The following is a 24,759-nucleotide window of genomic DNA, read 5'->3' on the forward strand; positions in this document are numbered from 1 at the left end:
TGCTTTTATCCGTATTTGTGCCTTAACCAAACAAAGAACTTCGCAGAGCACAGCATGTTGAACTCTATTCTCTCTTTAAGCAAGTGAGGACACAACATCAGTTTTTAACACAAAAAGGCATAGGGGCATTATGGACACAACAACTGGTATATACTTTATGCATTTCAATTGAAGTTGAAAAAAAATTGATCGAAGGGTGCTAATAAAAAAAACCTTTGTCTTCGATCCCTGTAACTAATAAACCTATGAGAGATGTAAATCTGATAGGCAAACACATGTATGGAGATTCATGGGATCCAAAAAATATAATTCAAAATCGACAAAAAAATAATAAAGTCAATTTTGACCTTTGACCCCTTAAATCTTGAATACGTACGACGTATCCTATTTATTTATTTTTTTTTGTAAAATGCAGGCAGGGATTTCCATAAGGAATTTCCATAAAAAAATCAAAATTGACCCAAAAATATTTAAAATGCAACACAGAGCCCAGCTAGTTACACCCGCAGAGGTCGCACCTTGAACAGGTGGGTCAAATATGGACACACATTTCAGGCTTAATACAGCTCTGAATTCGGTAGTGGTTACATATTTGACACACAATATAAATCAAAATAAAAAAAGAAGCTTACATTATTAAACTAGAGGCTCTAGAGAGCCTGAATCGCTCGCTTGGTCGGAAATGATCTTTTAAGCTTTCTAAAGCTGGACTCTTGACCTTACTTAGTAATCCACCAGGTTTTCATATTACAAAATAAATCTCCATGGTTATTTTTGACTGTCCAGGTGCAGTAACTCCAACATCAATCAGCAGATCTTAATTCATGAAAATTTCGGCATAGGTCTGTCTCACCATGATCAATTTTACCCCATGAAAACTTGGGTAAACCCATTGGGTTTAAAGTTATTTCCACAAATCCTCCATTTTTAATGGTGACCATGTTTTTCCGACAGAATGTTAAGGATATTCTATCAAACATCAATGCCATATTTGGTTACAGGCCATCCTACTAGTAGTCTCAAGATTTTCAAGTTGGAAATGTTAAATTCGAGGAAAAAACCATTTCATGACCCGTTACTCGTTCATCTGTCTACGGATCTTTCTGAAAATTCTGGTATAGATCCAACTCACCATACTGAAGAAGTTTACCAGTACCACCCTGCCAGATTCAGATAAACCCCATTGATTTTTTTTTATTTATTCTCGTAATTCTGCATTTTGTCCCATATCGTCTATTTTTAGTAACGACGTAAAATCTGGTAAAAATCCATTTCAGGACCCATAAAGCATTAGTTCGTCAACGGATCTTTCTTAAGATTTTGGCATGGGTTCATCCCATCATGCTGAACAATTCTACTTTCTGCCAAATTCTAGATAAATCCAACTGTTATTGAGTTACTTCGAAAATTTTGCAATTTGACTACTGTGGTCTATTTAAGAAACGGTGGTCATGTTTTTTGTCAGACACAAGGATTGTTAAAAATACCCTAAGGAACATTCATGTAAAGTTTGGTTACATTCAGTCTAATAATTTCAGAAGGGATGTTTGAAAAAGTTATACAACGGACGACGGACACACAGTGATGGCAAATGCTCACATTGCCTTTCGGCCAGGTGAGATAAAAAGGAGAAAAAAAATAAACAAATATGCTTGAAGCGTTTTAAAGTTATTGTGTAATTACGAAATCCCCCGTTTTTTTTTAAATAAAAAACCCCAAATGGAAAATCAGAAATTCATAACAACTGAGGAGAGAGTTATCATCAATTGTAATATACAATTTTCTAAAGTTTCATGAAAATGGGTGCAAACTCTACTGAGTTAAAGTCTAAAAACAGTGACCCCCCCCCTTATTCTGAACAAAGTAACATAACAGGCTGGTGGCATCGATCTAATGTAGTGAAGTGAAGGCGCAATTGAAAAAAAATATATATATATCTGTGCAGAATACAATATCAAATGGAATATAAATTTTCGCATCCTACAAGCCAGATAACTATGGCAAGCCAAAGTGGACAAAAATCAATATTTTGTAATATTAGAAAATCAAGATCATATTTCTAATATTAGAAATTCATTTTGAAATATTAAAAATTCCTGATTTAGTAATATTATAAAACATCACACATTTTGTAATATTACAAATTGAATATGTAATAATAGAAAATGAATTTGTAATATTAAAAAATTACTTTGCTATATTGCTAAATCAGTCACATGTTTTAATATTACAAAATGATTTTCTAATATTATAAAATCGTAATTTAATTTAACAAATTTATTTTCTAATATTAGAATATAAATTTCTAATATTAAAAAGTAGTTTTTTAATATTAGAAATTCAATCCATTTTTTAATATTAAAAAAGTGTTTTGTGATATTAGAAATCTAATTTATGATATTAGAAATCTAATTTGTAATATTAGAAAATGAATTTTGTAATATTGAAAAATCATTTTTTAATATTAGAAAACACTTATTTTGTAATATTAGAAAACATACTTTTTAATATTACAAAATCTTTTTTTTTTACATCAAAAAATATTTTTTGATATTAGAAATTCATTTTGTAATATTACAAATTTCTGTAATAGTAATATTATAAAACATCACACATTTGGTAATATTACAAATTGAATTTGTTAAATTAGAAAATGAATTTGTAATGTTAGAAAATGAGTTTGTAATATTAGAAAATCACTTTTAAATATTGCAAAATCAGTCAAATTTTTTAATATTACAAAATGAGTTTCTAATATTAAAAAATCGTAATAGAATACAACAAATCCATTTTCTAATATTAGAAAATCGATTTCTAATATTAAAAAATCGTTTTTTAATACTAGAAATTAAACTGAATTTTTAATATTAAAAAAATAATTTTTTAATATTAAAAGTATTCTGTTATATAAGAAATCTAATTTGTAATATTAGAAAATGAATTTGTAATATTAGAAAATGATTTTTAATATTAGAAAATATTTATTTTTGTCCACTTTGGCTTGCCATAGATAACGTTTTTGTCGAATTTTAAGCGACCTAAGTCTGTTGAAGTAAACCTTTCGCTACATGGTGGACCTATTCCAGTTTGTAAATCTATGACACACGCTGGCATAACTCTCTACAACAATTTTAGGTCAATGGAGAGAACTAAGCACGTAGAACAATCCGTTCGTTGAGTATTGGTATTATGAAGCAAGGTGTTCACCCCAAAAATGAAATTTGTCACACGTGAGAAGCAGGACTGTGGTGGTCAAAACAAAAAAAAATATCTCCAGCGCCGAATCCCAAAAGGGATTAAACAACATACTTCTACAACGTTACAAGTGGTTGGAATTCCGTTCCTCCATACCCAAACCTCTTACTTCCGATTGCCATATTGCATAACGCTCGTTCCGTCGTTCCTTGAAATCGGCAGAATTATAGTCAACTATTTTCCATTTAAAACGTTTTATGCAGCTTCTTTATCATTACACGGGAGAAAGTGACTAAACTAAAGAAAAACATTGACCTACCTGGTGAGAAAATCCAGCAATCCTGGAAATCCTTTGTAAAAACAGTTAAAAGGAACTTCATATTTGGTTTTTAGCCTTCGAGTGTATAATTCCGGTTGATAAAATTACGGCTCTCTAAATTTGCGAAACGAACATGTCAAATTAACCAACGAATTGCCTTTGCCAACTTTAAGTTCGTTTTGTCAAAAATATATTGTATTCCGTAAAATTAGTGACCTAATTCAAAATTGCAGGTCATTTTGACAACTGTCTTCATTACAAATGTTTTCTAGGTATTTAACAAATATTTAGGATTTTTATCGTTCAATTTCCGGTAGGTTAAACTATATCCAAATAAAAAGAGGAGGGTTGCAGGGTCAGAGGAAATTCGGACAAGAATGGCATATGGGGTTAGCAGACTTGCAGTGCAGTACTGGTCACCGGAAGTGAAGGGTCTATAAATAGCATGGGAAATCCCAGTGTTTTCACAAGATAGGGGTATATTTAAAAATCATTATGGAGATTAGGCTTCACATCACAAGAAGCAAAATGCACCTATAAAATGTACAGAAATGTTTTTCCTTTCAGAAACTGTTTAAATTTTTTAAATAAGATGAGAACTTTTTTCACAGCACTATGAGGAACATGGGTAATTTCTGCGTAGGACTATTTTTGCGTACGTTCCAAATGCTCATTGGTTGAATTGGTGGTCTGTAACCTAAAGAGTCACTTTTTGTCTTAGAAAAAATAAATAACTATACAGGTATCTTCCTACACACATACTGAATGCATTTGCAAAGTTTCAGTGAAATGTGACAAGCACTTTTTTAAATATTTGATTTTTAAATATAGGGTAACCAAGTTGTGCGAGCAAAAAAGTGACAATATTCTACCATACTTAAATGCATTAAATATTTGCAAAAACTTTTTCTGACTATTTTTGCATACGTTCCAAATGCTCATTGGTTGAATTGGTGGTCTGTAACCTCTAGCATTACTGGAGTACTAAAAACACAGTCCAAGTAAGTCGTCTCCCTGTGGTCTGGTAAAACCTTGTGACACAAACTGTGAACTTCTGTGCCAAACGTATGGCTCTTTTTATCCTAAACCCATTATTCACATTTTATTATCATGCTCATATGTATCGCTACTGAGAGACGAACCCTGGTGCAAAATAGTGAATCGGACGTATTGATTTTAGTGTCATGTTACTTAACATGAACGATACCACTATAGCTCTGAACATTCTCTCGTGCAACTCTTGATTGATTCTATGACTTTTTAGTGCAGAATAAGATTTTTTTTAGAACTTTAATAGGTATAGATGACAATTTGCTGTATTTTGATTTGTTCAATACGAGGGTAATATTCTGTTCTATCACATAGCTCAGATGGCGATAGTCTTTTGCATTTGTTTTTACAAATCTTTACACATGAATCAGGGATTATAAAAAAAAGCGACTCTTTTTTTCTAATAAAAATGGGGGATGCCCTGTACACCTTCCTAAATCTGCCACCTCTGAACAGATTAAACTAAACAAGTTGATGAAAGCTAACTAGTTCCAACCCACAGAACTGTTGTCAATGAAGTTCAGACGCAATGTAACTTCTAAGATTTTTTTCCTCTCAAAGACTCCATTTCAGTAGCCATTGGACAGGACGCAACATAGTTGTTATAGAACATTAGGAAAAGAGAGGGGCACTGTATACTCTTAAATTGTTATACACTTACTTTTTGTAAGTGACAGATGTAGTTTTTGTACATTTGTACAGCACTGGAAATTTTTTTTACCAGTCAAATATAAATGGCTAAAATCATACTTGTTTTCATATGAAAGTTACCCAATACATTTATCAGAATATAACTTATATTAGAAGAGCATTAGCTGTGCACAGAATGAGGCAAAATAATGTCACACAAATATTCATTTTCCGCACCATAACACAAATTTATGTGATTGACACATACAATATGCTGAACACAGCTACATAATGAAAGCAAAAAGTTAGCAACTCGTAGCATTTTAAATAAGAACTTTTTTTTCAACTCTGAAAGGTCAAGGAGTTAAAACACTAGCTAGGTTATTGTTTAGTCATTGTGTCGCATTCATGACAGCTAGTTTCAATTGGATATCTTTTCTAAAAGATCTTCGTATGCAAAAGAAGGCCTCATTTCATGCATTTTCAAACCTAAAGATTTATTCCTCAATGTACACATTTTAAACATTTAATCAATAATTCAATTTCCTAGTTTAGGAAGTGCGAAGTTGCTGTGGGCTGACACCGTTCTAGAAATTATTTCCCTTTTACATTAGTATCACTTTGAAGCTTGGACATCAGGAGTTATTCAAACGTTCTAGTGACTAAAAACCTTTATTTATGGATAAACCCCCATGTCATAATACATACAAATTAAATGCCAATTTTCATAGCCTAATACAATTAAAGAGTACTGTCAACGTATTAATTTCCAGGGTTTCTGAACAGTCAACATGTTCGAAGGTATTAATCTTTTCGGTTACTATTTTTCAGTAGTCTCGGCAGTATGGAATTCCTCTTTTGATCAGTTATTCTACTGTTAATATTTCAATAAATCAATGACGCCCGTTAATACATTAACAAATTGACAATCCACGTGTGTAGTTTCCTATGGGCATTTTAATCTAACAGTGTATTCTTATTTGAAACTAAAAAAGAACTCACTCAATTGCCCCAGCCTTAGCTAATTGTAGGGATTAACTTTTGACACTTTAATTGCATGTTTACAGATTAACTTTTTTATTGACAGTTCTCGGCGTGTGTATTTAACAGTAATCTTTCATCAGTGATCACCCCTAGTGTGTGTGTGTGATACTTACATTTTGTTCTTTTTGTGAATAGAAAGTTCGCACAGTATTGATTTCTATTCTTTGATGAGACAGGTACTCTTTGACCATTGATACAAATCATTGTAAACAGGATCACAAATTTAGAAATTATTGCCCATATGCTTTTACCGCATGATTTTATAATAGACTTTAATAGTATAAATTCATACTTGATTGTATTGATTGATACAATCCTTACACAAATGATGTTTCTTTTCAAAATGATTATAAAGGTCAAAAGACTTGGTAATGTGAATATATTTTTGCAGGTACTAATTTTTGCATTCTTGAGGCAACTGCAAAAATAGCGAAAATGAGTACACCAAGAAATTAATATGTTTACAGTATCCCCAATGATTGTTCATGTATGGATTGACAGGCACTAGTGTGAATGTCAAACCAAAGCTTCACCAAAAAAGTTGACACAACACATATTTATTATAGCATTTGTCACAATTAATGTACTTTTCTATTACCCTAATATTTGTATTGACTGAAAGACTTGACTAAGAAATGCTAAAATACAGTCAGATTTTTCATTTTTTAGGGGAGAATTTGCTGTTATGCAACCTAGATTCCACTTCCCTAATAACAATTTAAGCAGTGAAAAAAGTAATAAAGAGACTGATACTTGTAAGAACTTTTACTCCAATCATATAAAATGCAGCAATTCTGCATTTCTACATAACAGAGCATTACGATATCTAACTGTCACTGCAATGTCTTTATCACACTTGGATTTTATAAATATTTCAGTAAAAATTGGTCTTAGCACTATATTTCCATCCATATCAACCTTCAAATCCTGCTAAGAAATTTTTAACAACTTGTTTCAATTTAGCATCTGAGTCTTCTGTAATCATTCCATCCTTTGCAATTGTAGCTAATAAATCTTTCTGGCTGCCTCTGATGTGTTGTAGGAAAGCTTCCTCAAAATCTGTGATTTTTGTTGGGTCTAATTTATCTAAATGTCCTCTTACACCAGCATATATAATAGCAACTTGTTCCTCAATTGGCATTGGTACTGAAATACAAATTATTTATCAACTACAATTATTCAAAATAGCCCATTTCAAGATTAATAAGTTTTTTCTTCAACTAAAACACACAAAATTTGGCTCAGATTTAAAAATAACCATTCAAGCTTAAGTGCTTTATGGCAAAAACTGTTTAATTAGCTTCCATGTCACATTAAACAACCCAATGTTCTTTCTTCTGGAAAGCTTTTTTCATACTTTCACCAAATTCTTCCTAAACTCGTATCCAATTAAATTTACAGTCTGTTAGAACTACATATTACTACCTCTAAACATAAAAATGTACACTATTATATATATTCTTTACTATCTTCTTTAAAGGTAGTCCTATGTGCATTTAGTCTTCATATTAGGACATTAAGTCTGTGTAGAAGTATAACTGACTGATAAAACAAGAAGTTTGTTAAATCACTTTGAATAAAATAAAAGCACTCAATTATACTCACTGTACTGTCCTTGTTTCAACAATTCTGTCAATCGGACACCTCTATTTAATAAGTTCTGTGTAGCTTGATCTAAATCAGATCCAAACTGAGCAAAAGCTGCCACTTCTCTGTATTGAGCCAACTCCAATTTCATGGAACCAGCAACCTAAAAGACAAAATATACACAATAGAAATGATTCTTTTTCTCTGTCAAAACTGCATTTAGAGTCAGATGTTAAAAATTAGTCCCTATTTCTCTCAAAATATTGCAGACAACAATAGAAGTACAATACTAATTATTTATCAAATATTAAAAGTTGTGAGCAGACACAGTATGCAGGTAAATACAGTGAAACTTCTCCAAACCGGCCACCACTGGGACAAGAAAAAATGACAGGTTTATAAGGGTGGCCAATTTTGTGAAAAAATAGCAATGCATTCAAAGAGCTGTTTCCATCTATAACCCTACATCTTGTCAGTTTGTTGGTTGAGACATGTTTAATGCCAATTCAAAACTTTTGGCCTTTTATTACATTTCAAAGCTTGCATCATTTGTAAATGATATGATTTTACAAACGGTACTGCCAACAAAATAATGTTCACAGTTTTGAAAAAATGTGTATTAAAGATCAAAGGGCTATTGATAGTAATTAATTATGTGTATTGTTTTTGTAAACTGCCTATCAACAGAGTCTAATAATTTCACCCCTATGTTGTTTTGGCTTGGGTACAGGTCACATTAATTGACAGTTAAAAGATCGTACTATTAAATAACCCTGGTTGCCTGACGTGTGTACACACCAATTAACAGCCAACCAGTGACAAAATGTAATGTCTGGATTAAATTTGTTGTTTAAACTACTGTCCCCTTCAATTATCATCTGTCCACTGATGAAATGTAAACCGGCTAGTGAATGAATTATTAATTATGTAATATTACAGTTATGTTGACACATTTATTACAGGTGAACAATAACAGGGCGGCCGGAATTTAGAGGTTGTTTTTGTTTGAAATATGTAACTAAAACTGTGAAAAAACGGCCCATGTACAGTTTTAGAGGGTGGCCGGTTTTTTGAAGACAAAACACACAGGTTTTAAGGTATATTGGCCGGGACTTTTGAAAATGGCCGGTTTAATGGGAAGACCGGTTTTCTGAGGATCCGGTTTGGAGAAGTTTCACTGTATACAAAATGGATAAGTAAACAAATGATCTGTACCTGTTTCATGGCTTTGGTCTGAGCAGCTGATCCTACTCTGCTTACTGACAATCCTACATTGATGGCTGGTCGGATACCTTTAAAGAACAACTCGGTTTCTAAGAAAATCTGTCCGTCTGTGATGGAAATGACATTGGTTGGGATGTAAGCTGATACGTCACCAGCCTGGGTTTCAATGACGGGGAGAGCAGTCAGAGATCCACCTCCATTGTCATCATTCATCTTAGCAGCTCTCTCCAATAAACGAGAGTGGAGGTAGAACACATCACCAGGGTATGCCTCACGACCTGGAGGACGTCTGAGCAACAGTGACATCTGACGGTAGGCTACAGCCTGGAAGATCATAATGTATAGAAGTTTTTTTAACACTATAAACACAGTACGATGTTAACAAATTTTACAAAAGCCATATAAAAAAGAGGAAATGGTGGAATCATAAGTAAACATATTGAAAAACAAACTAATAAAAAAAACAAAACATAACAAAACACCAACAAAACAATGCAATGGTAAAATCCACATATGAAAAAGAGGGAACAAATTATATCTGCTGATGATAAACCTTCAAGTTTAATATGATGAAGGCAATGGCCACAAGTGCGAGTAAAGTCCTAAGTTCAACAAATTTTATAATTTTGCAAAGTTAGTTTAGGATGGTTTCATTAGTAATGAGTTGGGAAACACCAAAGGACATTCCAAATATTTGTAAAGGTATCGGAAGAACAGTTTCAGGTTCAGCATTGATTTCAGGGTTTTATCAAGATCCTTTCAATCAGAAAGTGATTGAAAGTGTCCAAGTTATTCTGAATAAATAACATACAATGGAACCGTGATGTAGTGTTAAGCTTGGATGAAAGTTTTTCAAGTGTCAGTATAATAAATTTTTGGACGAATTTCTATACATTTAAGAGGAGCTTTGCTCGCTTATAAGAAGTATATTAAACAAGACAAATATATGTCTGAACCTGCATCACTGACATGTATCGTCAGCACATATACCACACTCAACAACATTTATTTCTCTAAAACTCCAAGTCCGACCCGAGTGAAACTAGGTGTTGCACACACATTTCCAGTGTTTACCACGCAGATTCCACCAAGCCAACATCGACCGTTTGTATATTGCAATACTCGTAAAATTCAATGAGGCATGACAGGGAATTCATTGTAATATACAATGTATATTGTGTTTCTGTTTCTCAGGTAATTCGGAGCACTCAAGTTAAGATTCATTTGTTGACGTGTTGTTTTTTTTATTTACAGCTACATCCAATGAGTGGGAGATATCATGTAGAAATATTACATCATATTTTTATCAAGTACTAATGCAATCTTTTGATATTTTAATTTTGCACTTGTAAATTGATAATTACTATTTATAAATATAAATAAAACACTTTGAAAGTATTGATTTTTGTAATTTGATTTGAATGAATGACGGTCTTGTAAAAACAGTCTGGTGATGCTTAAATTAGTTTCTGATAGTTTTTATAAATGAATGACTTTTCTGGAAATAAAAGAAACTAAATCAGGACTGGGAACATTGTCAGTAATAATTATATAAGTTACAAGACATTGTCCAAACGAGGATGAGATGGTGTCCTAAGCTGGTCGTTTTCTTCGACCGCTAAAATGCTTCAAGTTAACTCTGAGAAATTTCTTATTTAAAGTACATTTGAAATACAACCTACATATACATGTATCTTTATTTTAATTATAAGTTTTGTTAAGCGGTTTTGAACTTTCATTGATGCCAACCGATGTTTCCTCCCGTATAAAAATAATCCCTTTACGAACCTCGCACATATATAGTTGTCTATTTTTATGTCATGAAGTATGTATTAACGATAAATATCTTTTATATAAATCGATTTTCACGTTATATTAGTCTTTAATTCCACATGCTAATCGTCTCAACCGCTGTTTTGCTGTACCGACGCCTTACATTAAAGCTGTACAAATCAATTAGTATCGATTTCGGTGATTGGATTAAGAATTTTCACATATCCTCAGGGCTCCCTTGTGATTTTCTTGGGTCCCAAATGAATTTTGGAGGTCAGTGACATTGGAACTCAGGTACTAACTTCCATATTGTCGGCGAAGATCAATTAGATTAACGTCACTATGCTGGGTGATTTTTCACCCAGGTCGGTGTTTTCTGTACACAATTAACAATTGGAATATACGATGTCCCAGCTGGGTTGGTGTAACACTCACATTTCACCATGAAAAAATCCGACAGGCACCGGGTTTCACCGACTAACACAGATTTATAACTCCCACTTGAGTGTTGGAGAAATGCAAGTCGCGGAGTGTAGTGTAAGTACTGTCAATATGACTAGAAACATGAAGCAAGTAAAAAAAATACAACATGCTTCATGTTTAATATGTAGGAAAAAAATCATAAAGTTTCTCCATAACTGAAGGTTACCATCTTCATTATATACACACTGTGCATAGTTTGAAAAAATGGTTCAATAATTTTTTAGTTAAAAAAACATTTGAAGATAAAACCTGCAAAATATGTCAACTCCTCATCAATATCAAGAATAGAAATGAAGCTGCAGATTTCTGTAAATGTATTAATTTTTATGGCTTCTGAAAAGTCAACATGTTTGCAGGCATTAAATTTTGAAGTTTTCAAGGTGGCAGAAATAAAGTTTTTCAAGAGTTTCTGCAGTGTGTGATTCCATTTTGGTCAGTTATTTTACTGTTAATATTTCAATAAATTAATGACTGTCATTAATATGACATTAACAAAAAGTCCACATATAAAGTTTCCTCTGGCCATTATAATCTAATAGTATATTCTTTTTAAAACTAACAAGAACTCACTTAATTACCCAAGCCTAAGCTAATTGTAGGGATTAACTAATGACACTGTTATTGCATGTATACGGATTAACTTTTTTGACAGTTCTCAACGTGTGTATTTAATGGTAATCTTTTATAAGTGATCACCCATGCAGTGTGTGTTTGACACTTAAATTTTGTTCTTTTTGTGAAAAGAATGTTTGCACAGTTTTGATTTCTATTCTTTGGTGTGACAGATATTCTATATCAACTGATGCAAATCATTATGTCAACAAGATCATGAATTTAGAAATTATAACCCACATGCTTTTACCATATACATTTTCATAATAGACATAGTATAAATTCATACTTGACTGCACTGAATGATACGACCCATATACAAAACAATGTTTCAATTTAAAATTGTGGAAACTATGATTATAACCGTCAAAAGACTTAGAAATGTGAAAATATTTTTGCAGGTACTAATTTTCGCGCTCTTGAGGCAACCATGAAAATATTGGAAATTAGAAAATCACGAAATTAATATGTTTACAGTAAATATTCAACTACTGACAAATTATCATGCATAGCCAAAATATTTTTTAAGACAGACTTCTTTAATATCTTTGTGAATTGAAGCATGTACATATGTAAATAAAAGAAAATCTAGTCAATACCTGTTTTGACAAATCATCGTAAATGATGACAGCATGCATGCCGTTGTCTCTAAAGTACTCTCCCATAGCACATCCTGAGTAGGGAGCAAGGTACTGAAGGGGAGCAGCATCAGAAGCTGTAGCACTCACAATAACTGTGTATTTCATGGCATCTAAAAAAAAAATATAGCATCATGGAAACAGATAGAACCTTCAACAGCAAACAAATACAAAAGATCATGAAAACAAATATGGCACTAAAATGAGAAACAGTACATCACAAAAGTCACTCAGAAATACAAAAATGAGACTAATTGCTTCATTAATAACTGACAGATCTTTTAATTTATTTCCAGCAATTTTCACATCATATGCATAACATTAACATTTTTTTCATACCAGCATCAGTGAGACGTTTGACAATCTGAGCTACTGTTGACCTCTTTTGACCAATGGCAACATAAATACAGTACAACTTGGCTTTTTCATCTGTGCCGTCATTGAATCTTTTCTGGTTGATGATGGTGTCAATAGCAATGGCAGTTTTTCTGAAAAATATTGTTGAGAATTATCTTCCAAGAAGTATTATTTATAAAACTCAGGTCAACCTAGGACATCATTTTCACAGATCATTTAATGGAATAGAAATATGAATTTGAATACACAGTCTGTTTTTTTTTCTTCAAAAACCAAGAACTTTTTCAGATACTAGCCCAAACCTTTCACTGCAATGACTTTCTATGTACATTTGAACAAATATTTAACAGACTTTCCACTAACCCTCATAAATACTTGTTTCAAGTATAGGGTTAATGGCTACAGCCAGTGACTTCCATCATTTCATGCCTGCTAATAACATAACTTTTAATTGAAAGTATTAAATTCTGCACTTCATGAAACTAACACCAGACAATGTTATAACAAATTGAAACAGATACATTGACACATAATGGACTAGTTGACATTTCCTCTTATAGATTTGCAGATGAAGTCCACTGAATAAATTAGTACCACAATGAAATAGTTTTGCATTACAACAAGATTGAAAATGCAATCAAAAACTTTTAAATGCAAATACCCAGTTTGTCTGTCACCAATGATAAGTTCTCTTTGACCTCTACCAATGGGCACTAAACTGTCAACAGCTTTAATTCCAGTCTGCATAGGTTCTTTGACAGAAATACGTGGAATAATACCTGGAGCTTTTACACCTACTCTGGCCCTTGTGCTTGTTCCTAATGGTCCCTAAATAAATTTTTTTTATAGTTGAACAGTCCTTTTGATCTGAAATTTCCTTTTATGAAAGGCTGTACATTTGTACAATTATATCAATAATAGGGGTGTAACGATACATATTGTGATATTGGATGTTTGACAGTACATATCACGATACATTTTATGCGATGTGTGTCCTTCATGGGCATCGCCATGTTTTACAAAACAAAGCTGCTTATGCATGACAAGAAATAAAAAGTAAGGATATGATCTATCATTCCATTTGAAATAAAACATTTAAGCAATATTTTATTGTTTTCTTAGGGTCATTAAAATAATGCTAGCAACAACACTAACACCAATAAATTTATTTGAAAACACCATCGCATCACTGGTATCGTAGACGGCCATGATATACATGTATCGTGAACCGAATCATCCCAAAAAAAATACTGCAATTTCGATACAGATGGTGAATCGTTTCCCGCTTAATCACATGAAAGGTTCATAAAAAATAAACTGACATAGGAAGAATTTTTTGTGGCAGATTCATGACACACGTTAGTGCTAGTTTTTCTTCATGTATCTCCAAATACCTTTCCGTCAATTGGAATTCCAAGAGCATCAACAACTCTTCCCAACATTTCCTTTCCAACAGGAACATCTACAATGGCACCAGTTCTTTTCACAATGTCACCTTCTTTGATGAGTTTATCATTACCAAATACTACTACACCAACATTGTCCCTTTCCAAGTTCAAGGCCATACCCTAAAAATAAAATTAACACAAATAATCATTCTAGTTTAAATATTGCCAGAAGCTTTTACATTCATACTACTTTGCACTACAATTACTGAAAACAAAGAAAAATTCTTACTATGTAAAACAGTACAACTGGTTTATGACCTTGTAAGTAGATGCCAGGTTATTCATAATTCAATTCAATTCTGGTCAAGATTTAGTGAATGATGTTAAATCTAGTGTTAAAAAATTGTCACATTGATTTGCTGATGGAAGCATTATCAAAATATTCCTAGCACATGAGATTTATTTAACATCATTTCATACAACTGCATTTTCTTCAAGTTATTTTTCTTTTAACTAAGGTCATAAAAAATTATACAAATGTATGTCTGTATACAGTTACATTCTTTACTAAAATAGGGTCAGTGGGTATTATAACTTTTTATTTGGTCAGCACAGATTTTACCTACATTGTATACATCAATCAAATTTAGAATCTTGAAGTAAATTTTCATGTTCCATCTCTTCACTGATCATGACAAACTGGACAGTGATTTTGTTACTATTTTTTTAAAGCATCCTCCTCCCTTTGTATTGGGAAAATTTGACCCAAATTGGGAAAAACATATGCAGACACCCATGACAGCGCTAAAACAAATAACAGCCATATACATACAAATAAAATGTATTTGCATGAAAAATTGATTAATTGTTTTAAACATTAAAAAAAAAGTAAGTTTGATGTTTGTTTTAATTCACTTTAAAGTACAGTTTCACTTAGTTAACTTTAGATTCATTTTTCTGTCTCAAGTCCATTAAACATTTCAACCAGTTTGTCTAGGTCTCTACTTGTTAACTCTTCATTTCTGGTCAAGGTTTGTGTTAGCAGGTTTCTTATAGCAGTTAGACAATCATAATAAGACAAACACAGTTTACTTTGGAAATTTGAGAAGAAAGGTTGGAAAAGTCATTATGATTGAATTTGACATGTATTTGATTCATGTAGTCAGGTACCCCTGGCTGGAACACAGTTAATAAAAACGTTAAAATGAAACATGAGTAAACTGAGATTCTCAAAATCTTATTCACTGCTGCTACAGGTCAAATGGTCGACAAGCAGACCAGTATACCACAACATGAAAAGCTGCATTTTGAAACTTTTCAACTGGACTTCTAATTGCACATAAGGGGTGGTTTATTAGCTGTAAGTTTCTTCCTTTATGATGGAGGAGTTTCAATATGGTCATCTGATTCCCAAATGTCAACACTGGATTGATTGGAGCAGAATCTAAAAATGTTTAGAATAATGCCATCAACAATTTCCAGTACGACCTTCTTTGTGCCACTTTTATCACTACTTGTAGATGGGGTTGAAAAAACAGGTTCTTTATGGTTCTAGAACCTGCTGCTTCATGTTTAGTTAAGTTTTTGGTGTAGTATTTGTATTTGCTGTTGTGAGACATGATTCCCTCTCCAAAAATATCAGGGTAAAATTGCATATTAGGGAGTAAAACGAGGTAAAGTTGAATTTCTGGAAGGAAAATTGTATCTGTGCCGACTTTGGGTCAAAAATAAACAATATCTATTATAATTTTAGGAAATAAATACACAGAATTGGGAATCTATCTCTGGGGAAACAGCCGAAATTCGGATGTAAATTAAGGCTAACAAAATCACTGCTGAAAAACCTTTTAAAAGGACAAGAGGTCCAGCTGTTTTAGATTTAAAAAAAAAATAACACAAATAGTTAAGCAACTATTTGCTAATCATGCATGTAAATTAGTCATGTTTGTTTGCCCTTTCCCTACCTTCTTATGAGTTTGGAAAGTAATTTACACTGACTTCAATTTTTTTAACTGTGTCTTTCAATTTGAGAAAAACATATTCAAATTTGTAAGACAGAGATATTTCATCCTACAGTTGTTTTTTGTTTTTTGTTTTACTTTTTACATGTTAGAAACAGAATATTTACACCTAAATATTCTAACTACGCAAATTAGTGTGAGATCATTTTTATTATTCACATTCATGCTACAACCACATTGTTCTGACCAGTTCATGCACAATGAACCAAGAAGTGATAAAACAGAAATATCGAAAACCAAAATGACTGAAACAGTATTCAAAACATCTTTTTATCATTAATAATGTAAAAGTGGTCAATTCAAAAGAACTGTTAAGAATTCATCATGAACAGTAAAGTGGAACTGGAATTTCATTAGGAACTGCTGTAATAATAAACATGCTGTCTATATGACATTAATTAAGTTTCAGCACTAAAACGATGGTTGACTGAGCCTTTTTGTTTACAACTAGGCCGTCGATATCCTTCCAGGTTTATGAAAACACTCAGTCAACTTAAAATGCAGGAATTACTCAGCAATAGCTGATATTGACTCCTACTGGTAAAAATGCTGGTGGCTTGCAGAATTTGGTTAAAATGCCAATAAAAGCTATACAAGTTCATTAAAATTTTCAAGTCTGGGCAGGTCAGCAGAGACTGTATACTTCGTTTTAAAATGGAAATAACAGATATTTTATTTTACTTCAAACTGCTGAATAAAATACCTAAATTGAGCCTAAAATAGGGTTGGTCAGGTAACTGCTAACAGACACATATTTTTCTAATAGCCTAGGAAATAGTGAACAGTCCAGTTATAGTCCCCTAGTATTCTTAACAAACCTTCAATCCACTTGAGAACTCCACCATTTCTTCTGCTTGAATGTTCTTAAGTCCATATACACGAGCAATACCGTCTCCAATTGACAATACTCTACCAGTTTCTTCTAGATTTGTTTGAGAAGTCTGTCCAAGGATTCTTTCCTCCAGAATTGATGAAACTTCGGCACCTGTATTTGTGAAAGTATTTCATTTTATGGGAGATACAGAGTACTGAATAAATAAATTGTAGTGTTATAAATGGTTTCAGAGATTCATAGCATAGCCTTGGCATATTAAGTCAATCTGCAGTGTCAGAGATTGAGTAGGGGGGTAACAATACATTTTTTCTCAAACGATACATATTGTGATAGTGGATATATATCACAATACATTTTAAGAGGTGCATGTCCTTCATGGACCCGCAATGTTTTACAAAACAAAGCAACTTATGCACGCAAGGAAATAAAAAGTTTGGATTTGACCCATCATTACATTTGAAATAAAACATTTAACCAATATTGATTTTTTTTTCCTAAGAGTCATTAAAATAATGTTAGCTATAACACTAATATTAATAAATTTATTTGAAAACAGCATTGTATCATTAGTATTGTAAGCACAGTCCTTTTCTTCAAAATTCACATTGACTAACCCTAACAATAGAGGACTGTATAGGATTCAACAGAAACAGAAATATACACATTTCATTAGAAAAAAAAACAAGCATTCTGACAGTATTGCTGATGCAATACAGTGTCCCCTTTTGGCCTTTGAACTCGTTGCCTTTATGAGATTTTTTTTTATATATGTGAACTAACAATGGATGGTGTTATTTTTTAACAATCAAGAGAAAATAACTCTTGAACAGCAAAAGCAAATTCCATCAAAATCAAACCTGAGCTTCATTTTACAGTAGATAATAACATTTTTGCATTACAGAAAGCTGCATAAAGACATTCTCTTTCTATCACCTGGTAAGTTGAAAAAAACTTCGTTCTTATGAATTAAAGGGCAAATAATTCTAGAATGACAGCAGCAATTTGTATCAAAATGATGAAACATAAAATTTTATTTAATTTTCTATGTCAAAGGGCCATAAGTTCCATATAAACCATTTTGCCACAATAATATTTAAATTTAATTTGTAACTTGTCATGATAACACTAACTAACAAATATGAAATCAATTGGATGAGGCATTACAAAAAAAAGTCCAGAAAACATAAAATTTCATGAAATTTTCTATGTCCAAGGGCCATAACTTCCGTAAAAATCATTCAACCGTAAGGTCATTCAAACTTAACTTGTAACTTGTCATGATAAGACTATATACCAATATGAAATCAATTGGATGAAGCATTACAAAATTGAGTCCGAAAAACATAAAATTTCATGAAATTTTCTATGTCCAAGGGCCATAACTTCTGTAAAAATCGTTCAACCATAATGTCATTCGAACTTAACTTGTAACTTGTCATGATAAGACTATATACCAAATATGAAACCAATTGGATGAGGCATTACAAAAAAAAGTCTGGAAAACCAAGTGTGACTGATGGACTGACGGATGGATGGAGTGCAAACCTAAGTCCCCTTCGCCATTTGCCGAAAGGGGTAAAAAAATACAGCAATTTCAGCACATACAGTGTTTTGTTTACCACTAAAGAATGAGGGTCATCAAATCTACTTTTCCTGATTCTTGTAATAAAATAACTACAAAAATAGTATCAATTTTGATTTTATTTGGTTAAGCTACCATATCCAGTTCAAGACTTCATCCTGAATCAGACTGAGATATATCATATACTACACTCAGAGTGGAATGGTTTTCTAAAACTTAAGTCTGACCAGAGTGAAACTCTGAGAAAACACCCAGATTCCACAAAGCTAACATCAAATGTTTGTTTATAGCGGTCATAAATTCAATTAAGCATAAAGGGGACTTCGTTGTAAGATACATGTACCATGTGTATTCTGTTTTAGTTTCTCAGGTGTATATCCTCGTTTAATTTAGAGCACTCCAGTTAAGATAAAAATTTAGGCATGTCATTAAAAATTTGGAGTACTCTAATGTCTATTTATTTTGTACATGTTCATTATTTGTTGATGTACTATTCTCTGTTTACAGCTACATCCAAGGAGAGAGATATAGAAATATTATCGTTTGATTTTTTAATTCTTCACTTTTTAAAATTGAAAAATACCATAATAATTATATACTAGTGATGCCCCCACATTTAACCTTCATACAGCTTTATCATAATTCATAATTGTAAAAAGCACTTTGTCAGATGTGTTATTGTGTCTGTGAGACACAAATGATACCCCGGCATGTGGTTTTGAGTAAAACTCAGCATAGCTGAACAAAACTTAAACTCAATCTGTAACTAATGACAGACTCACATACCAAAAACCAGTCAAATATCTTCAAGCATTTACAAAAAAAACGAAAAACTATTATTACAATACAATTTTTAAAGTGCAGGGCCCATTATCTTGGTAAAACTCTGCGTAGAAGAATGAAACTTATACTCAATTTGTAACTAATCATGACAGACTCACATACCAAAAAGCAGTTCAATATCTTCAAGGGTTTACAAAAGTGTGACAACTTATTTCCATGGAATTTTTTAAGTCCAGGGCCCATATTTTTGGTAAAACTCAGCGTAGCGGAATAAAACTTTAACTCAATCTGTAACTAATCATGAAAGACTCACATACAAAAAATCAGTTTAATATCTTTCAAGGATTTTCAATAAAGTGCGGAAACCTTATGGGACTGAATAACAGACGGACGTACAGGGGTAAAACAATATGCTCCCAACTTATTGTTGCAGGGGCATAAAAAAAAACACAATGAATGTATTGATTGTTGTACCAACAATTTAGATTAGAGTGATGGGCTTATTAAAACAGTCTGGTGACACTTACTGTTGTTTCTGATTGTTTTTGACAATGTGTTTCACTGACTAAGATGGAAATAAAACCTCAGCCTTGACAGTCAGGGAACCAAATGTCACTGAGTGTACTGTATAAGTGCATAGATTTTCTGCTATCAAAAAATAAAATATTGCACAACAAATAGATTTTTTTTAAAAAGATGCTACCAGAACAGCATTTTTCTAGGATTTAAATAATGTAATATGTAATATACAGCATAGTCAAACTTTGCCTAGTTCAGAAAAAAAAAGAAGAAAAAAATCAAGTAAAAAATGTTTTTGCAAAACAGGCTTTTAACTGGAATAAACTATTTACCAGCACATAATGGGGTTGATGTTGAGATGTTCCTTGAAGCAACATAGCCAGCACCCAGAGCATGGCGACAGACCTACAACAGCAAGTACAAGTAACATTAACATTACAATGAGGAATAATAAGTTTTCCTTCCTTAAGTATGCCATTCCGGCACACACTGTAAAATAATACACCATTCAGGATGGAAAAACAAGTTATTCTGTTGCTTTAACAAGTCTTTCTTTTTAGTGTGTAGTAAAATACTGGTAAAAGCTTGATAAAGGGCCTATATGGGTAGAAAGGGAAAGGGGAAACGTGTAATTTTAATTTAGGTCCCCAGAATGATTCAAAATCTTGCCAGACTGATAGAAAACCCCAAGTACAATGGCAAAATTTTCAGTGCCACTCTGCAATCCCGATTTTGCAACTTACACATTTTTCCATGTGTCGTTATGAAAGTTGAAGTTATATACATGTACATCAAATGGAAAGAGGATGACTGTGCTGACTTAAATGGCAAAGAACTATTTGCAGGCTATCAGGTATCGACACTAACAGTAGTCCTATGCCACCCTAATTTTGGTGGTTTGACAAAATCAGAATCATATGGAGTTTGTTCATATTGCAGTCTGTAATTTAATGCGACAAATGCCAACACTTGGAAACAACCAGGAACAGTATTCTTTGCCTAGAAAACTGTCCCTTGTTGTAACATGCTACAAGAGCACTGATCATGTAACAGGAACTGCCTTTGAGGTACAGTCCAATTTACCAGTTGGAAGATTTAGTTACACAATTCAGCATAAAACATCTAGATTTCATTGTTTTAAAGAACATAATACATCAGATGAAATAGTTCAGAAGGCAGCAGAAATTTGCAACCAAAACTGCAGTAAATACATGTACATTCCAAATTTTAACACAAATAAAGGGAACTGATACTGAAAAGTAGCCAGTTTTGTGTGAAAATACCATACCATGTCCTTGTACATTCCACCCAATTAAAAAAGAAACAACTAAACACCTACCTACCCTACTTTGAAATGACATGTAATTGGGAACACACATACATATATTTAATTTTTTTTGCCTAACAAATATTGTTCTTGACAGTATTTTCTCTATATGCTAATCGACTTGGAAATGTTTGTCTAGTTCACAGGACCAAATGTCTGGAATAATTTTTAATTTACTGCTCAATTTCTGAGTGACATCCTTTTACTGATTACAATTACAGTTGTCTATTTTTAAATTCAGTTGAAATCATGAGAGCAATTTTAAGATTGAGGAAAGAAACGTTTCTGCTTTTTTCATTTTACAATATTTTAAGACAGCTGATTTACAATATTTCAGAACTTCTTTTACATTCATCTTCCATCGGTTGTAAAATGAAAGGTATCTGAAGTAAAAACGGCATTGTTATGTCTCATAATAGTAAATGATTTTATTTGTTAGTTTTTTCCAAATTGATAAAAAATCCTAATCTCTGTGGCCTTATTTGAAAAAAAAAATGTAGAAATAGCCCTAGGAGCATGATGCTCAATTTACACATACAGTTTATTATCATTAAATTGCATTGCTAAGAAACTTAGATAGTAATTAGTAGTGTGAATTAAAATTTTCCACAGGGGATATAATCCAAAACACATCATATTCATGTATGGTTCCTGTTATTGTCTCAAAGTGAGAATGAAATACGGAAGGACCAATTGACATGTCTGGTGAAAAACATTACTTAAAATTGTCCAAAAAGAAGAAAAGTTAAAAATATGAGATTCGGTCTGGTAATCTCTACACCAATATCTTGTACACTGGTCTGAAGGAAAGAACTCAGAGAAAACAACAAGCTCAATTAATAGCGAGCACCACGAAGCAGTGTGAGCTCTACAGTTATTTCATGTACTTTCTAAATTTCCCTCAAGGTTCCCCAATATACTAACGACAAAAAAATCATGTCCTAGAAGTAACAAAAAGTGACTGTCCTTACAGAGAAAATTCATCATTTCCTTTAATAAAACAAATAAAAAAATATAGGTTAAGATTACGTTACAGTAAAAATAAATTCATCTTTTCTGATAGTTTTCAAGTCTTCCTCTATTTTTTTTTATTTATTTAAAGAAATGAATGTGATGTTTTTAAAAACTTCGGGAAACATGTGGATGTATGTATGTGTATCTCTGCTGTTCCACTGTCGCTGTTGCCAAAAACATAACACGCCTTGGAAAAAATGTAACTGATTACATTGTCAAAATCAAAGCATGGCTTTTCTAAGATAGGAAAGGCAATCATTTACTTGTTTTGAATTTGCAGCTGTCGTCTGAATTTTGTTAACGTCATATGATATGTGTAAAATATTCCCACCATCAGTGGAGATCTGTAATATTTCCAGAATCTGCAGATAGACCTGACCGACCAGAACTGAAATGGATGTTGCCCTTAAGGGATAAAAAAACGTAAATTATTGCGAAGTGCTAGAAAGTTATCAAGCATTTTGAGAGGGAGGGAAAGGGGGTATGGGAATGGAATAATTTGGGGAGAAAAAATTTCAACTTATTCATTCATTAAAAAAACTCCCTCTTTGTAATGTCTATTATTTTTACGAGTCTCGCACAGATGGTACATGTAAGGTAAAGCTCACAGTGCTCGCTGATTTAGGCACTGCCTACTGCATATTATTGAGATTTGACCAGTGAAATAAAACCTTTGAATGAAACAGAGAAAACAAGATATTACTACCGACTGAAAGTACATTAAAATTGGAGTTGCACTGAAATGTTACTAAACTCCTATCACGAAAAGCATTAATATTATATTATGAAAATAATCTTCACGTTTCATAGTTTCAGAAGGGTGAGTGCTTTGACCTTGAACATTCAAGTCGGTACTTGCTCAATACTGATAGAAGGCATAAATACAAGCTCTATTATTACATTCTATAGGCAGGCTATACCTGCACAATGGTTATCCTTCTACTATATACACGAATTGTACCTTCAAACACATTTACTTAATGGTAAGTGTAACGGACATGTAAAGGTCGTAGTCGACCGGCTTCTTTCAAATTTTGCATTCGTTGAAAATAAATGATTACACTCAAAAAGCAAGAATTCGCTAAATTCCTATCTAAACTAAAAACCTTTGGAGCAGCTCTGGGTAGCTGTCGAACAAGTGTTGCTGCAAATCGGGCGGAAAGCATTTTCACAAGTTCTTGTTCTCGTCTGTGCCCGACCAATATGGCCGATTGTAGACCGTGAAGTGCTTTCGTCAAACCCGAGGGGTGCTATAATTTTCAAAAAAAGTGGAACGAATTTTTTTTATCATGTTAAAATAAACAAAACAATAGTAAACTAGTTATGTCTGTTTCGAAAGGCTACTGCCAAATCCTTAGCAGTTGATTCCTTTTCTCCAGCATGGACTATAAATATTAACAAAGCTGGTCTGTGATGCTAGAGACATGAATATGCATATGTATTACGGATGGAAAACATGAAAAAATTCCCAACGATGTTAGAACTGTCAAATTTGCAATTCAATGCATCGATGAATAGAAACCATGCTCGTGAAGTTTTGTGAGTTTTATGCTCATATAGTTTTATGAGTTTTATGCTGAAGAAGGATATCAGTTATCCGAAACATATCTGTTCCTTTTTCTACCCTAGCCGAGAGTTTCATCGATTTTCCAAATTGTCCATTACCTTTGCCTTTAGACAGACCGACAGACAAGCAATATAAAAAAAAATAAAAAAAATTATTATTACCACTCACATCAGTTAAGATATTGGCAATTCCATGCCAATTTGAAGCAAGAAATAACCCGCAATGCGAACTTTCTAAAATAGGTAAACATGCTGGTATCCATATATCTAATTAATAATTACCCTTTTGTACGTGTATGTCGAATTGGCATTTTTTATATTGAATATTTATTTATTTAATTTTGATACAAACTAAGTACAGAGATCTAATTTTTTACAATCTAATTCTGAAATCAATACAGATCTATGAATACAGGCGTGAATCCAATAGAAATTCTGAAAAGGGATTGAGAATAAAGGCAATTATTTGTTCATTTTTTGCCAAAATTTAGCATGGACAATATTAACATTGTTTCAACAAAAGGAGAGTCCACCAAAGAAACCTGAAGATTGGTTTCTGGAGAAAGATACGTTGTTTTAACAAATAACAAAGTCGCTGTGTATAGAAAACTTCTATAATCAAGTTAACAGGTCGATCTACTGGTAACGTACTTTTGAACCTTTTGGAGTGGGAGTTAATATTGCAAGTGCTTCATTGTCTTTTTTCAGTTTTTTTTTTTTTTTTTTTTTTTTTTTGTGCGCTCTTTTTTGTCTTTAGCAGTAATTGATATGCATTTGTTTTATTCTTTTGTCTAAATTTCGTGTGCAACTTG

At 32.5% G+C, this 24,759-nt stretch overlaps 1 protein-coding gene across 1 annotated transcript; it reads right to left on the minus strand.

Annotated features, from left to right (window-relative positions):
- Positions 1–6,990: 6,990 nt before the first annotated feature.
- Positions 6,991–23,596, minus strand: LOC148622432 (ATP synthase F(1) complex subunit alpha, mitochondrial-like). The gene is made up of 10 exons (XM_088572334.1): positions 23,488–23,596; positions 20,373–20,445; positions 17,140–17,306; positions 14,307–14,480; positions 13,574–13,740; positions 12,895–13,043; positions 12,517–12,668; positions 9,041–9,373; positions 7,844–7,988; positions 6,991–7,384 (listed from the first exon to the last, which is right to left on the minus strand). The coding sequence occupies exons 1-10, from the start codon at positions 23,545–23,547 to the stop codon at positions 7,152–7,154; spliced, it is 1,653 nt and encodes a 550-aa protein (XP_088428460.1). The 5' UTR covers positions 23,548–23,596; the 3' UTR covers positions 6,991–7,151.
- Between the last annotated feature and the right edge of the window lie 1,163 nt (positions 23,597–24,759).

This window comes from Perna viridis, chromosome 3 (genome assembly GCF_037379345.1).
Source record: "Perna viridis isolate PV_CMFRI_1.1 ecotype Kerala chromosome 3, ASM3737934v1, whole genome shotgun sequence".
NCBI classification, from domain to species: Eukaryota; Metazoa; Mollusca; class Bivalvia; order Mytilida; family Mytilidae; genus Perna; species Perna viridis.

Coding starts and splice junctions, on each gene's coding strand:
- LOC148622432 (XM_088572334.1), bottom strand. CDS start 23,547: ATGCTTTCCGCCCGATTTGCAGCAACACTTGTTCGACAGCTACCCAGA. Junction 20,446..23,487: donor TACCCAGAGCTGCTCCAAAG/GTTTTTAGTTTA, acceptor TTGCTGTTGTAG/GTCTGTCGCCATGCTCTGGG. Junction 13,044..13,573: donor ATTGGTGACAGACAAACTGG/GTATTTGCATTT, acceptor AATATTTTTCAG/AAAAACTGCCATTGCTATTG.